We start from the raw sequence: 14,042 nt of genomic DNA, 5'->3' as shown, positions 1-14,042 counted from the left end.
TCACAGAAATCTAATTCCAAGGTCATACCAACATCGTGCATCACTTACGTCCTTTATGGCCAAATGCTTTTAGAATTCGATGGGCACCAACAGAAGAGCTCTTCTGTTGCAGGATTTCATGGCTTTGCTACATCAAGAACTCCAGATGGTTGGGGTGAAAGAGCAATATTTGCACTTGCATGCAGAATGTTAATTATTGCAGCTGATTCAGTTACCATGTGTGACCTGAACGTAGGTTTGCACCCCCATGGCAAGTGGATGCAGCGAGAAATACGAGGAGAGCACAGGAACAGCCGCGTGGTTCTGCAGCTCCAGGGTGATGTGTGATGCCTGAGAAGCATCTCTGGGCGGAGGAGCTCGGCCTCCCCGGGGCGATGCCGAGGGCACAGCGCTATCTGCCGGGTCTGCGCAACAGTGCTGTTGCTTCCCAGGGTTGCACAGCGCCAGGCGCAGCAACGCACGCTCACGTACGTACTTGCACATACGTGTTCTCTCTCCCCTGCCCCCCGCTAGAGATTTCTCCGTGTAATCTCTCCTTTACTGTTCACTATTTGGCCTCTGGATGGAAACTTATGATAACGCTGAATTTGTGTTTGTTTGCTTGTGTTTTGTTTTGTTCTCCTGATTGTTTCTTTGTTTAAAGTTAACAAAACAACTACTATAAGTGAGCAAACTGTAGCACAATACCTAGCCAGCAGGTGCCTGTTTAGACACTGAAGTGCTAGCAAGGAATTCCTTTTGAAAACGGTGGCTTTGAAGAAGAAGGTGACATTTTAGAGACTCAAAGCTCTGCGTAACTTCCACTATATTACACAGCCCCTTTGAATTTGACTGGGGTGATGTTCCTCATTGTCAGCAAGACAAAAGACCTTTCAGTTCTATCATTTTGAAGCTGGAAAAGCTGTTTCTCCTTCCTCTTGCGTGATGTCTAATGTATTATATATGTGCTTGATGTTTTAGATGACAGACAATGATGATTGTGCTATGAGGAGAAAGCTAGATGGAAGCTCTAGAACATAGCCAAAGACAAAACAAGCTTCTCTTTCCAGCCAAGGTAAGACCGTAACACTTGCTGCACAAGCTTTCTTTTACAGAAATGCATTCTCTGCATGGTGCTAAAATAATTGATGTGTTTCTGTGTCTTACTAGCAGTAAGAATTCAGAAATTAAGTGAGTAATGTGAATGAGTCTGTGGCAGTATGACACGCTAATGCATTTTCATCCACTGCTAAAGTGAATGAGCTGAGGAGAGGCCTAAAAGCGTTACCTGTGAAAGTGCCACCTCGTTAGACTGCAGATTGGTGAAGCAGCACTGGAGTTACAGCACACGCAGGCTTGTCCATGTGCTTGTCCATTATTGGCATTGAGTCCCAGGAATCAATACCCCCAAAGTACCTGGACCAACACCAGGGCTTAGAATTTCCAGGATGTATATAGTAACACACCTCTAAATACGGCCTGTATTAAAGGTCTGAAAAAACTTGTTTGTGTAGCTGCTGACCACAAAGTCTCACCCGTGTGCAGAATGTGGCTCAGTGCGTTTCTTGGACACCGAGGGGAGAATTTTCAGTGCAACCTTCAGAGCGCACCTGCTGCTCAAAGAGATCCAGGTGCCCTGTGCGTGCGTGGGCTTTGGCTCATCCCAAACGAGCGTGTCTGCCGAGGTATTGCCAGACAGAGAGCACCGCGGTGGGAAGCAGTAAAGGCTCACAAGCAGCTCAGGCCGCCTGTTTGCCAGGGCACTTAATTCTTGTTCACAGAGAGGAGGACTCTCTAATATCCAGTCCTTCTCATTCCTGAAAACAAAACAATTCTCAGAGCCAAGGATAAACAGAGGCGTGTTGAGCAGCCTGTGTTTTCTCTGGGAGACCAGGGTGGCAAGGGGGCTGTCCTTAGTGACAGCAGGAGGAGAGAGCAGCCAGCATTAAGGGGTCAGAATGTTGCCCATCCAGACCAGAGGCCTTGGGAATCAGTTGGACTCTTTGCAGGCCTGAAGGAAGCTGAGTCAAGCTTGGGGAGCAGCAGTAAATCGAGAAATACACAATCTGTATGTAGTGCAAAGAGGTTCTGCAGCATGGACATGACAGAAAACAGCAATTATTGAGTGTGGAGCAGAGGTATGTGCAGGGGGCAGTAGATACGGCAAACAATGATGCAGTGCAGGTATATGGGTAGCGTGTAAGGACAGCGCAAACTAGTCCTCACAACTGGAACTGTGCATCAGTTGGAAATGTAGGTTACAGGTGTGAGTATAGCTGGAGCTGGCTGTAGCGCATACGATGGGCTGTTGGCAGGTACACGGAGAATGCATTTTGAACCTTGAGTGTGAAAAAGAAAAAACTGAATGAGCTTTTATAACCCCCCAGGCACCCTGTAAAGGCAACTAGGAAATCTTCCCTTGCTACAGATTTCTGTAGAATGGTTTTTGAAGTGTGTGGGAAGGATGCCTGGATCCATTAAATCCAACATTTTTCAATGATTATACATTATCCTGTGTGACATGTCTGCAAAGCGTTGCTGGTTTCCTACCGGGCAGACGCTGCTCTTTAAAGCAGCAGTGAGCACGTGTAAAGGCTGCTCTCTCCCTTTTCCTGCCCGTTCTTCCAGCACTTGTGCATTAGGGGGTTGCTCCGCTGTTGTTCGGTTGTTGCACAGCTCTGGTGGCCTTGGGATGGTTGTAGATCCAACCGTGGGTCTGTGTTGGCTCCTGACAGCCAGGAAGGGCTGTGCAAGGAACAGGCTTTGCTGGTGTTTAGCTGCACGATACCGGGGACACTTGCGGTGAAGCGAGCTGATGTGATTGCGGATGGCGGAGGAGGCTGTCACAGGGGGCCAGACACCTAGGTTCAGTGTTCCCACCCCCATCACCCAGCTCGGGGACCGTCCAAGTGAGGGATCAGCGGGGGGCAGGGTGCTGACGTTATTTTTATCTCCTCGTCTTGTTGAGCCTGTGCAAAAGTGCCAGCCGTTTTTTCTTTTTTTGCCTTTTTTTTTTCTGCGAAGCATTAACTGGGTGGGTTGCCATAGCAACCCCCACATGATAAGTTGGGCTGCTTCTTGCAGCGTTCAAGATTTCTCTCTCTCAACACTCAGTTCCCTTCACCGTTTCCCCTGGGGTGCCAAAATGGCCGAGAGCTCTGCGGTGTGGGGCACCCTGCACCCCAAGGGTTCTGTCCGTCCCACCACAGGCATCAGGGCTGGGTTAGGGTGAGAAGGAGCCACTGTGCATCCCTGCATTGGATGGGGTTTGATGAATATGTGCTTTGCATACCAGAGCTGAAAATCGAAGCAGGCTTCCCATGTGGAATCCCGTTTATTTGCAGATTTTCCTGAACGGGGCTGGGCAGTGTTTGTTGCCTGTTCGAGACAGGCACACCGAGGCACTGGAGTAGTTCCCAGCTAAGCCAAGGTCATAGCAAGAATGAGATTATATATCTTTTTATTCTAAAAACCCAACGGGTTCTGGCAGTTTAATAAACTGGACTGACTACACTTATTTATTTCACATCACCCTTGTTTTGTCTGTAGTACATGAAGCATGCCCTGGGTGAAGAGCAAACTTCTCCAGAGCTGGGGGAGAGGGTGTGATCTCCATTTGCTTCCCTGGCCTGTGGTTTTTTGCGTTACAATCCACCCAAATCCAAGCCCAGTTTCACCTCTGGGTCCAGTTTCCCTTGTTTAAATAGCAGCTAGAAGACTGGTCTAGCATGAAGTGCATGAGGTCTGTACACGAGCAGTTCTGAGGGACGACTCATTACTTTTTTAGGATGTTTGTCAGTGTGGTTTAAATGGGTTGGCAGGGTAGTTCTGGAGTGCCTGGGGTTAAAGGAGAAAAAGGTTTGTTTCTACCAGGGCTGTGCTGGGAAGGACGAAGGGTCAGCCAGCAACTGCCAACAGAGGTAGAGCTGCTGCCTCCTCTTAATCCTCTCAGCCCCTCGCTCTCCTCCCTGGCATATTCTCTCCATAATAGATGTAATTAGAGCAGCCGTAGCACAAACAGCGCAGCTCTGCTCATCCGTGCTCTGTGTTCTCTGGCAGCACGCTTGGCTTCCTGAGAAGAGATGTGATTTCCACTGTTCTTCATGAAACAGGTGGTTGCCAAATGAGAGAGCCAGGGACATTGTCCAGTAGTTCCTGTGTCTATAAAAAACCCACCCACAGCGCTCATCTGCCATGCACAGGCTGGATTGTTCCAGAAGAGTTAGGAGCAAATCCTGTGGCTTAGCCTGTCCTTCCTTTTGTTGGGTTGTGATTATAGCAAGGGGCAATGAGAAAAGTGCAAAAGGCTTCATGTCCTTCCATCATCTCTGGGTATCACGGCTGCCATTTTGTCTTCCTGCAGAGAAAAGTCAGATTTTATGATTTGGTTACTGTAATATTTCACAGTATCACAGTATCACAGTATGTTTGGGATTGGAAGGGACCTCAAAAGATCATCTAGTCCAATCCCCCTGCTGGAGCAGGATCGCCTAGGTGAGGTCGCACAGGAATGTGTCCAGGCGGGCTTTGAATGTCTCCAGGGAAGGAGACTCCACAACCTCCCTGGGTAGCCTGTTCCAGTGCTCTGTTACCCTCACTGAGAAGAAGTTCTTTCTCAAATTTAAGTAGAACCTCTTGTGTTCCAGCTTGATCCCATTGCCCCTTGTCCTATCATTGTTTGCCACTGAGAAGAGCCTGACTCCATCCTCGTGGCACTCACCCTTTATATATTTATAAACATTAATAAGGTCACCCCTCAGTCTCCTCTTCTCCAAACTAAAGAGCCCCAGCTCCCTCAGCCTTTCTTCATAAGGGAGATGCTCCACTCCCTTAATCATCTTTGTTGCCCTACGCTGGACCCTCTCCAGCAGTTCCCTGTCCTTCTTGAATTGAGGGGCCCAGAACTGGACACAATATTCCAGAGGTCACAGAGTAACTGTCCAGTCAGTAAAGTGAGGCAGAACAGGGAATTAGGAAGGTATCCTTAGCTAGGCATTACTTGGACTTGTCACAGCAGGGGCTGCAAAGGGTGACGTGGAGACACTTACTCCATGTGTGGTTGTTGGCAGATGCTGGATGCAGCTCGCTGGTACAAACATGATCTGATGATCTCTAGGAAAAACGTTGGCTGTCTTTCTTCTGTGCCTGCTTTGCCTAAGCAGCGTAGGGACCACCTGCGTGTGTGTGCCCTCAGCAGCGAGCCCGCGGTGCTGGGAGGCTGCGGAGCTGCAGTGGTGAGCGGCACTGGCCATGGGGTGACCAGCACCGGCCATGGGGTGATGAGCACCAGCCATGGGGTGACTGGCACTGGCCGTGGGGTGCCCAGCCGGACGCTGTGTGCAGCTGAAGGGCCGGGAGCTGATGCTTTCGGATGGCTGCGAATTTCCCTGTTTGGGTGGGTCTCGCCGTCTGCGCTCTGAGGTTTGGCACTGCAGGTCGCTTGCGTGTTGTTCTCTGATGGGGTTGGTCAGGTTTAATTCAATAGATTGTGCTGTTTATTGAGCTGCCGTCGGAGCAGATGCTTTAAAAAGAGAGAGCGCATTTAACAAGCACTTCATTTCTCCCTCTCTGTCCACTGTGACCTTCAAAGTTGGAGAAGCCCTTCAGGGCACGGTGGCCCCAGTCCAAGAAGAGAAAGCCCAGCCTGCTGCTGGCATTAAACTCCCGGGAATCAGACAGAACATGAGAGAGGATTTCCCAGTATTTCCAGCTGTGACCTTCAGAGCTGTGCAAATGGTAGTATTAAACTCATTAGAGGTGGAGGCCTGTCTGTGACCCCGCACGGATAACTCTCCCCGCTCTCCCCCCTGGGCTTTATTCTGCAGGCTGGACGGATGGTGCTCACACCCCTCTCCAGCTCCGCCAGGTCTGTGCGGCCGGGAATGCCCGAGGGCTGACCCGAAGGAGCCGGGACAGCCGAGCCCCGACCCCTTCACGGCTGCCGGGAGGAGCCCGGGGGAGGGCGCAGGGAGGCGGCCGCGCATGCCCGCCGTGGGCCGGGCCCCCCGCCCGGGCTGGGCCGGGCTCCGCGCACCCGGGAAGCTGCGCCCCCGCGCAGCGATGCGCGCTCCCCCCGGCCGGGCCGGAGAACAAAGGGCCGCCGGCTGCCGCCCCCCAGCCCCGGGCTGAGCCACCTGCTGCTCCGCGCCCGGAGCCGCCCGGTCGGTGCCCGGCGGAGCCGGCGGCCGCGCCCGGGGGAGCGCGGAGCAAAACGGGCGCTGTCCGGGCCCTGTCCGTGGTGCTGCCGCCCTCCCCGGAGCCCAGCCCAGCCCTTGTGGATCCCGGGCACCCTCCGCTCCCACCCAGCCCCGGCTGCCGCCCACCCTCGGCTCCTTCTCGCCGGCAGATCCGACGCAGCGAGCGCGGAACAGCCCGAGGCATCCTGTTGCGCCAGGTCCACACAGCGAGGAGGGGAGCAGCAGCGTCTTCCGAAAAAGCCGCTTTCTAGGTTGGGATTTGCTCCTGGCTCAGAACAATGGCTGCGCTGCCAAGGCTGGTTTGCGTGTCTTCAGTCGTGTTGGTGGTCTGGGGTAGGTGCTTCCATTCCATGTTGTCACCGGTCAGGTTCTCAACCAAATCTGGTGCTTGCCTCTTGTAGGAGAGGTGCTTCTCTAAAGCACCGCTTTCCCTTAACACTGGCATGAAGACCAGCCTCTGAAGTGGCTTTTTTGTTCACAGGAGGAGAAGGAAATGATATGCATGCAGAGTTAGTATGAATGTAATGGAGTTAATATGGGCAGAGAAAATACATTACGGCTAAGTAGACTTAAGGCACAAAGCATGTGCTTTAAAATATGCCCACAAGTTCTTTACTGTTTCCTGTTTACTATTGTTTTGAAATTTGCAATGTAATTTAACGTTTAGTTGCCTCAGGGAGGATGTGCAAACCGTTCAGCAGTGCATGGTAGTGCCAGTTTTACATGGAGTCTATATAAAGTGAAGTAAATAATTTTAGTGCGATTATTACAGGTTTTGTTCTGCAACTAAGAAAAGGTTGGTTAGTTTTGCCAATACAGCTCCCTTCAATCTGCACGTATACCTACAGCTCTGTGTGTGGGTGCAAATCTGCATGTACATATCTAATTTAACCAGAATAAAGCATGATACAGTAGCTTCTTCCTTATTTCTCCCAGAAAGCTGATGTTACCCATGGAGCTGGTAGTACGGGAGGGTTGGAATCTGACTATTTCCAGGATAGGTCCCAGGATAATACAGTGCTTGAGAGAACGGGTTAATGGTATTTCAGATGCTGGGGAGGAGGAAGCAGCCAGCAAAGTCAGCATCTTCAGTGAGCTGAACTCTAGGCTTTGGAGACCGGTTTGGACAGACAGAACGCGGTATTGTTTAGCCCAGGGGACAAGTGTCAGCAGGGATTTAGTCTGAGATATCGTGCTGAAGCATTCTTTTTTTTATCAAGTATGTCGCTTCACAGCAAATGATGTTTGTCTGGTTTGGGAGAGCAAAATTTCATAGTTGCCAGTGTTGGCACAGATCGGGGCAGAAGCGTTTTGAACGGGAATTCATGTAAAATCAATAACTCCTCCTGCTGATAATTTACTCGAGTCCAAGTCCCTTGCTTCCCAGTACTGCTTATGAAACCTAGAAACAGGAAGGGTGGTGAATCCTCCCCGTCGGGATTGAACACGTTGCCACGTTAAAACATCCAGGCCTTTGAACTCAGCACAAAGCGCGAGCTGTCCCTGCACGCCTCAGTTCGGGCTTCCTCTCCACCCGACTGGAATTGCTGCTGGAAGAGGAGCATGCTCAGCATGCACGGGAGAGGAGCAACAATGCCTCTGAAGTGGCATTAATTAGACGGGGAAAAATTAAAGTTGTGGCAAAGCAGATGCTGTAGAGGTGAATCTGCATGAAGTGATCACCCTCTGTTAATTATTATTAATTATTTATGTCTCAGAGAAGGAAGCTTGGTAAAATGTAACGTTTGAGGCTTATCTGTTGTCAGAGGGTGCTAGTAATGAATCAAATGATTTTCCATTGGGGATGGTGTGATCATAAATGCTGAGATGTGGGTAAGTGATGTCTCTCTGATTTCGTCTTACACTTCTCTGTCTTCTCTGCTGCTCCTTCTCCCCAGCTGGTGTTTGTTGTGCGGTATGTGTTGAAGTTCCGTCCGAGACAGAGGCCGTCCAAGGCAACTCCATGAAGCTACTCTGCATCTCCTGCATGAAGAGGGAAGAGGTGACAGCCAGCACGATGGTGGAATGGTTCTACAGGCCAGACGGCGGAAAAGATGAACCTGTATGTATGTTTGGTAGCTGAGCCCTTGTTTTCATAGGTCTTACTGTGAGACATGGTCCAGTGAACCCATGTGGGAGAAACCAGAAGGTACCTATGAGAGTGTAAGGTTGTCACACAGCAGGATCCCAAAAAAGACTGTGTAAGGGAAGGAGAGTTCAGCTCTAAGTTGCAGATCTGCATGATTTTGTAGCATTTTCACCCAGAGATTCGACAACACCAATTCTGAGCAGTTGTTAAAGTGTCTTTTCCTTGCTTAGCTGATTTCCACACATGAACTGGTGGCAGGAAAAGCTAGAATGTACTGTCGAGCTCAAACATTCAGGGTTGTACGTACAGGAATGTCAGTTCCCAATTCCATTCCTTGAATACAGGAAGTCTAGAATGGAAGGAAATCAAGAAGGAAAACCTGGTACCCTTGACTAAGTCTCCCTTCTTTTGACATTTCTAAATCCCAGAGCTGTTTTTTGGAGGTTAAATTTGGCTCTGATAAATCTGCAGGACAGGATTTACTTCTTTTAGCCTCAGGGAAAGCAGCGGTGGTATCCTGACTGTGAGTTGGTTTGGATCCCTGTTGGCAAAAGGTAAAATTCATTTTCAGACTGAATGAAAACAAGAATCATACAGATATGGGACAACTGGACTTCAGGAAAGAATGGTAGAAAGGGGAATAAGCTGAGTGCACATGCTTCTTTTTAGCTATTTTACATGGGTGTGAAGCATTAGATCAGTGGTTGCATTTCATTGCAATTGAGCAGGCAAGATGACAAATATTCTCCTGCTGTCTGAAAACTGAAGGGACCGGGATAAGAAGCGAGCTGGGAATTCACGTTCAGTGACATGGGTGATACGTTTGCCATGGCAGCCAAAGAATGTTAACGGAACTGAGCTGGGGTGGCGATTTAATGCTGGGGACTGTGGTCAGCCAGCAGTCTGCAGGAGATCAGGTCCGTGAAAGCCACCCAAGCTCTGTTCTGACGTACCATTTTCACAATGACATATTTATCCTGCAACACTTCCCTTCCAGCTGAATATCCCAATACTGAAAACGACTGTTTGTCTTCGCTCTATTTATTCTGTGGTTCCTTGTTAAGATGATTTTCGTGCAGTGACCGACAGGCAGGCAGACAGCGGGATCCTGGCTTTCAGTTCCATTGCTGATCTTTCATGTTGTCATCCACATGTGTCTGTGTTTTTCTGTGCTTTAGTTTTTTGATGTCTGTGATGGAGATAATTCCATTTTCTGTCTTTCATATAGTAGTCTGAGGTTTTGAGGTAAAGGATGATAGAATATGAGTAGCTGCTGTTACTAAGGAAGCCATAGCCCAGAACAGACGTGAGTGTAACCAGGGGATGGTGTTGTCTGAGATACGTGTTGGTGATTAATGAGAATGCCCCTTCACATTTCCTCACAGATCTACGAGTACAGGAAAACAAACCATGAATTTCAAAGCCGCTTCAGCGGTCGGATACAGTGGAATGGGAGTAAAGACATGCAGGATGTATCCATTACTGTGTTAAACGTGACCTTGAACGATTCGGGTATCTACACCTGTAACATCACCCGGGAGTTTGAGTTCGAGATCCACCGACCGCTCTTCACAAGCTCCAGGAAGATCCACCTCACGGTGGTGGAGGAGGGTACGAACTGGCTGAAAGCGTGTTGTGCTCAGGCGCAGAGTGGTTGTGTGAATGTTGGAGGGTGTGATGAGCTTGGCAGGCTGTGGCAACAGCTGGGAGCAGCTGGGCAGGCACAAGAAGCAGAGGTTTCCAGTTTCTCTGCTCAAAACCCTCGCTTCTCCCCTGGCGACTCTGGATGCTGCAGCACAGCCTTTGCCAGGGTTGCCACAGCTTCTGCTTCCACCCCCTCCCTCTCATTCTCCATTTTGGTATCAGTCTCGTGCTTCCACCCTCTCCCAATCCATCCTTCCCTTTGCGGTGCTCCTGAGTCTTTCTGCTCCTCTTGCTTTTGCTCAGCTCAGTGCTGAAATCAGAGGGAATTGTGCTGTTCTCTTTGGAGAGGGACAAGAGCTTTTAGCCCTCATCTTTTTCTGCCGTCTTCCCTTCTCCTCCTCAAACATCTCTGTGTTTTGGTCTCTGTCAAATCACTGGTGGCACAATACAGTCGAGTAAAACCAGCGAGTAGGACGCACAAAGGAAACAGAGTGAGGATGAGTTAGGCTAACGGTGAGCAATCTGTGTGAATGCGTGGGCGGCAGAGAACACAAGACACATGCAAGACTGAGCATGTTTGATCCCCCTGGAAACACGCAGTGGGATCGCTCCTGGCATCTTCTGTTGGCAGCCACACCTGTTCATCTCTTTCCCCGTTACAGTGTAGAGGCACTGGGCATCTCTGGCAAGGTGGATTAGGAAGGATGATAGGAGGGTGGAAAGAGTCAGGGGAGCTGCTCTGCTCCAATAGCTGCGTGTTGTAAATGATCAGAGATTATCTCATTTTTCTTAACAGCTGGAGAAGACTTCACCTCGGTCATCTCTGAAATTATGATGTATATTCTGCTGGTCTTCCTCACCTTGTGGCTGCTGATAGAAATGGTCTATTGCTACAGGAAAGTCTCTAAGGCGGAGGAGGCTGCCCAGGAAAATGCGTAAGTGTGAAATCTCTCCAGATGCAAGTTGTTCTCCACGGGTTCTTCAGATATTTCAGTCCAGATCAGACTGCAAGAAGGCTGAGCTTTGCTATTGCACGTTTCTAGCGATGTTCGGTATATCTGGAAACATCCTGACGTTTAGGAGCACAAAAGAGACAGTGCACCTGCCAGGTAGGGAGGGTGGCTGCAGTGCGTGGGATTCCAGAGCGGCCCGGTTGGAGCTGGGCAGAGCTGAAGGGCTGTCTCTAGAAGTGCAGCTGACGCAGCAGAGATGTTCCGATTTCTATACTGGCCCGCTCCTATCTTTGTACATACTTGGCTTGGATAAGGGCGCTCTTTGCACATGATGAGAGGGCTGTACGCGTAGGATTGTACAGTAGGGAAGACTCAGTGTCTGCTTCTGACTCTGCCAAGAAGCGTTTCCTGCTGCGAGCATCTTCTACAGGTGATATTTGTCACCTTAGAGATACTTACAGGCATTCAGCATCTCTGTAAGGGTGAATGGACCCAAACTGTTTTCTTCACTGTAGCACTTGAGGTCATGTTTTCCTCCTTCCCTCCAACTACAGGACAGACTATCTTGCAATTCCATCAGAAAACAAGGAAAACTGTGCTGTGCCTGTGGAGGAATAGCAGAGAGGAGTCAGCGCAACGAACGGCACCAAGGTAGGCGCGAGGAAACCCTTGATCACGGCTTTCATCTGCCAGCCTTTCAGCCTTCCTGCAGTGGGCCATGCCTGCTAGGAAGGACTTTGTGCAGAAGACCAAAATCTAGATATTTTAAAGTCTTGTTCCTGTCCTGTCAGTTATCATGCTAATGGATTCTCACTTCAGTAAGGTCAAATGGCTTGTGGTCCAAGAGGAACTCTCTCACTTGCAGGGGCTCTGAAGACAGAAGGACCGTGTCTCGCCAGCCGGGTTTGAGGGGGAGCGCTGCGCCATCGGGAGGAAATATGGGAAATGTAAATTCTCTTCTGTTTGCCTTGGACTCTGTACAGCATTGACTTTGGCCTCATGACTCCGTTCTGAGCCGCCAGCCCTTTTGCTGAAGGACTCTTCTTTTGAAGCACGTGGAGCAAAGGGCGCAGGGGTGTGGGCGGCACGGCTCCTTCCCGGGTTTCAGTCCCACTACCACGTTAATGGCTTTGTAAATGTTAAGTGTCATTTCTTAGCTGCTGTCACTGCCACCTTTATTTGCTAAGTACGCTACTTCTCCATTGCAGAGGTAAAGGGTGTTTATGTCATGGTTCTCCAACCTGCAGGACGGAGAATGAGGTCATCTTACGATGAGGTACCACCATGCGTTACAGCCCAAGCAGCCTTATCAGTGTTAAAACAGGAAGAATTTAATTACTTGTTGCTCTGGACTTTGCACTGTCTGTGCACAGGCAGAATACGATGAGGGCTGTAATGCATTAGAATGATTGATAATGTGTGGTAGGATGAGCCCCTGTGCCATGTTCGCACTTATTTCTGAAGGAGGGAACTCGGAATATAGAACCTGAGCAGTATGATGTAAGTATAAGAATCCCCTGGACTCATCCCTTTCCTTTAGCAAGTGTCAAAACTCTTAGTTCCTTCCATTTGCCTTGCATAGCAGGTTCACTCCTCACGTAGACAGAGACACAGTGATAGGAATAACCTGTGGAGCCACGTTCTGCAACAACGGGTGAGCCAGTGGGACAAGGTATGAAGCTCAGCCCTTTCTGGGGAAACCTCGAAAGGAAGGGCAGGCAAAATAAACAGGGTGCATGGCCCTCCCAGGAGGGACAGCTGTGTAAAATGGTTGTACTTCTGGCACCTGTGATTGTCTTGTCATGCTATAGTGTGGCACCACCTAGAGGAATACACAGAAAAAGCTCATTTTTGCCTAGTTAATCGTAATTCTTTCTTGTGATAATTAGTCAGTGGTTTGAACAGTTAGCACTCGTTGTAAATGATCCACTGCTGCACAAGAATCACGCTGTAAATTCAGTGTTTCCTACCCAAACTTACCTTTTCAATCTTAGTGCATTAAGCAGAGTAAAAACGGTTCTCTGGCCTCAAATACAGATCGGTTGAGCTCAACTAGGATTGCAAGGAGAAAAAAGGGCAGAAACATGGGCTGGGGTGGAACTGTATCGTAAGACAAAATGGGGAAAGGTTTGGTTTTCTTCATACAGCAGACGTGGTTGCATCCTTACTGCAATGGAGCCTGCACTGCTTGCGAGAGTTGACAAATTTTGCTACACTGGCCGCTTCTAAATAGTTACCAAGTGCTTGTGTATCAAGGCATGCTTCCCACCGGTGGAATTCCCTCTGCTTTGTTCTGCTGCTTTTTATGTGTTGCTAACATCCTAGATATTACTCCATTTGTAAGTCAGGCCCAGGCCAGATTTCTAACTGGCAGTTGTTCAAAATCCCTTTTTTAGAGTGGGTGTCACTGCAGTGAACCACTACAGTGCTCTCGAGTCCAGAGCCAAGTTTGGCAACTCGAGCGGATTTTCCAGATGAAGCAGACTTGTCATCTGGGCACTGGCTCCTTAAAACTTAATATCCGAACGGGGGAAAAGCAGCTCCTCTTCTAATTCAGCTGGGTGTCTTTGTTTTCCTGAGGCCAACTTGCCCGGCCTTGGTGCAATTTTGAGCATAATCCTAAATCTAAACCCACAGCAACAGTGGAGGGACTGATTGTAACTCCAGATTTTCTGTCACTGACCATGGTATTGACACCCACAGTGATTTTCGGGTAAAGTCACCTAACGTCTCTCCCACTCTGACTCTGCCCCTCAGTCCCTGTGAAGTGTTGAAAACCCTCTGGTGTTGTGATGTTAAGTCAGAAAAAGGAGTAAACTAAGAACTTCTGGAGAGCTACCTCGGGTGGTAGAGAAGGGCCATCCTCTAGTCCCGCACCTTCCGCTATCTGACTCGCATCTCCTTGAGATGCTGTTTTTTGGACCTATCTTTCACCTTCCCGGTTCCTGCAGATGTGACTGTTGCCCTGTGTGGGTCCAGGCAGGAGAAATGGTTTGGAGATTTTGCTCAAGAGTCTCACAGAGGAAAAGTATTTTTCAAGGACGGTGTTAAAGGCAGGTTGTGTCCTGGAAGAGGTGGTTCTGGTTGGTCTCTGAAAAGACTCTGTATTTGGAAATGGACAGAAGAGACTTTAGAATAGGCAGGATAATAAAAAGAACAAAGCACTCACGAGTCGCGCTG

The 14,042-nt window shown here is 49.3% G+C and overlaps 1 protein-coding gene across 1 annotated transcript; it reads left to right on the top strand.

Moving 5' to 3' along the window:
• The first annotated feature begins 6,113 nt into the window (after positions 1–6,113).
• SCN3B (sodium voltage-gated channel beta subunit 3) lies at positions 6,114–14,033 on the top strand. The gene is made up of 6 exons (XM_071798819.1): positions 6,114–6,509; positions 8,075–8,238; positions 9,651–9,876; positions 10,706–10,844; positions 11,417–11,513; positions 11,728–14,033. Exons 1-5 carry the CDS (start codon positions 6,455–6,457, stop codon positions 11,478–11,480), a joined length of 648 nt encoding a protein of 215 aa, XP_071654920.1. The 5' UTR covers positions 6,114–6,454; the 3' UTR covers positions 11,481–11,513; positions 11,728–14,033.
• The last annotated feature ends 9 nt before the right edge of the window (positions 14,034–14,042 follow it).

This window comes from Patagioenas fasciata, chromosome 24 (genome assembly GCF_037038585.1).
Source record: "Patagioenas fasciata isolate bPatFas1 chromosome 24, bPatFas1.hap1, whole genome shotgun sequence".
NCBI lineage: Eukaryota > Metazoa > Chordata > Aves > Columbiformes > Columbidae > Patagioenas > Patagioenas fasciata.
This window is presented reverse-complemented; position numbering and strand designations above follow the sequence as displayed.

Excerpts from the sequence above, each read along its gene's own strand:
- SCN3B (XM_071798819.1), top strand. The coding sequence starts at position 6,455 with ATGGCTGCGCTGCCAAGGCTGGTTTGCGTGTCTTCAGTCGTGTTGGTG. Across the intron at positions 6,510-8,074 it reads AGTCGTGTTGGTGGTCTGGG|CTGGTGTTTGTTGTGCGGTA; the intron begins GTAGGTGCTTCC and ends CCTTCTCCCCAG. Across the intron at positions 9,877-10,705 it reads CCTCACGGTGGTGGAGGAGG|CTGGAGAAGACTTCACCTCG; the intron begins GTACGAACTGGC and ends TTTTCTTAACAG.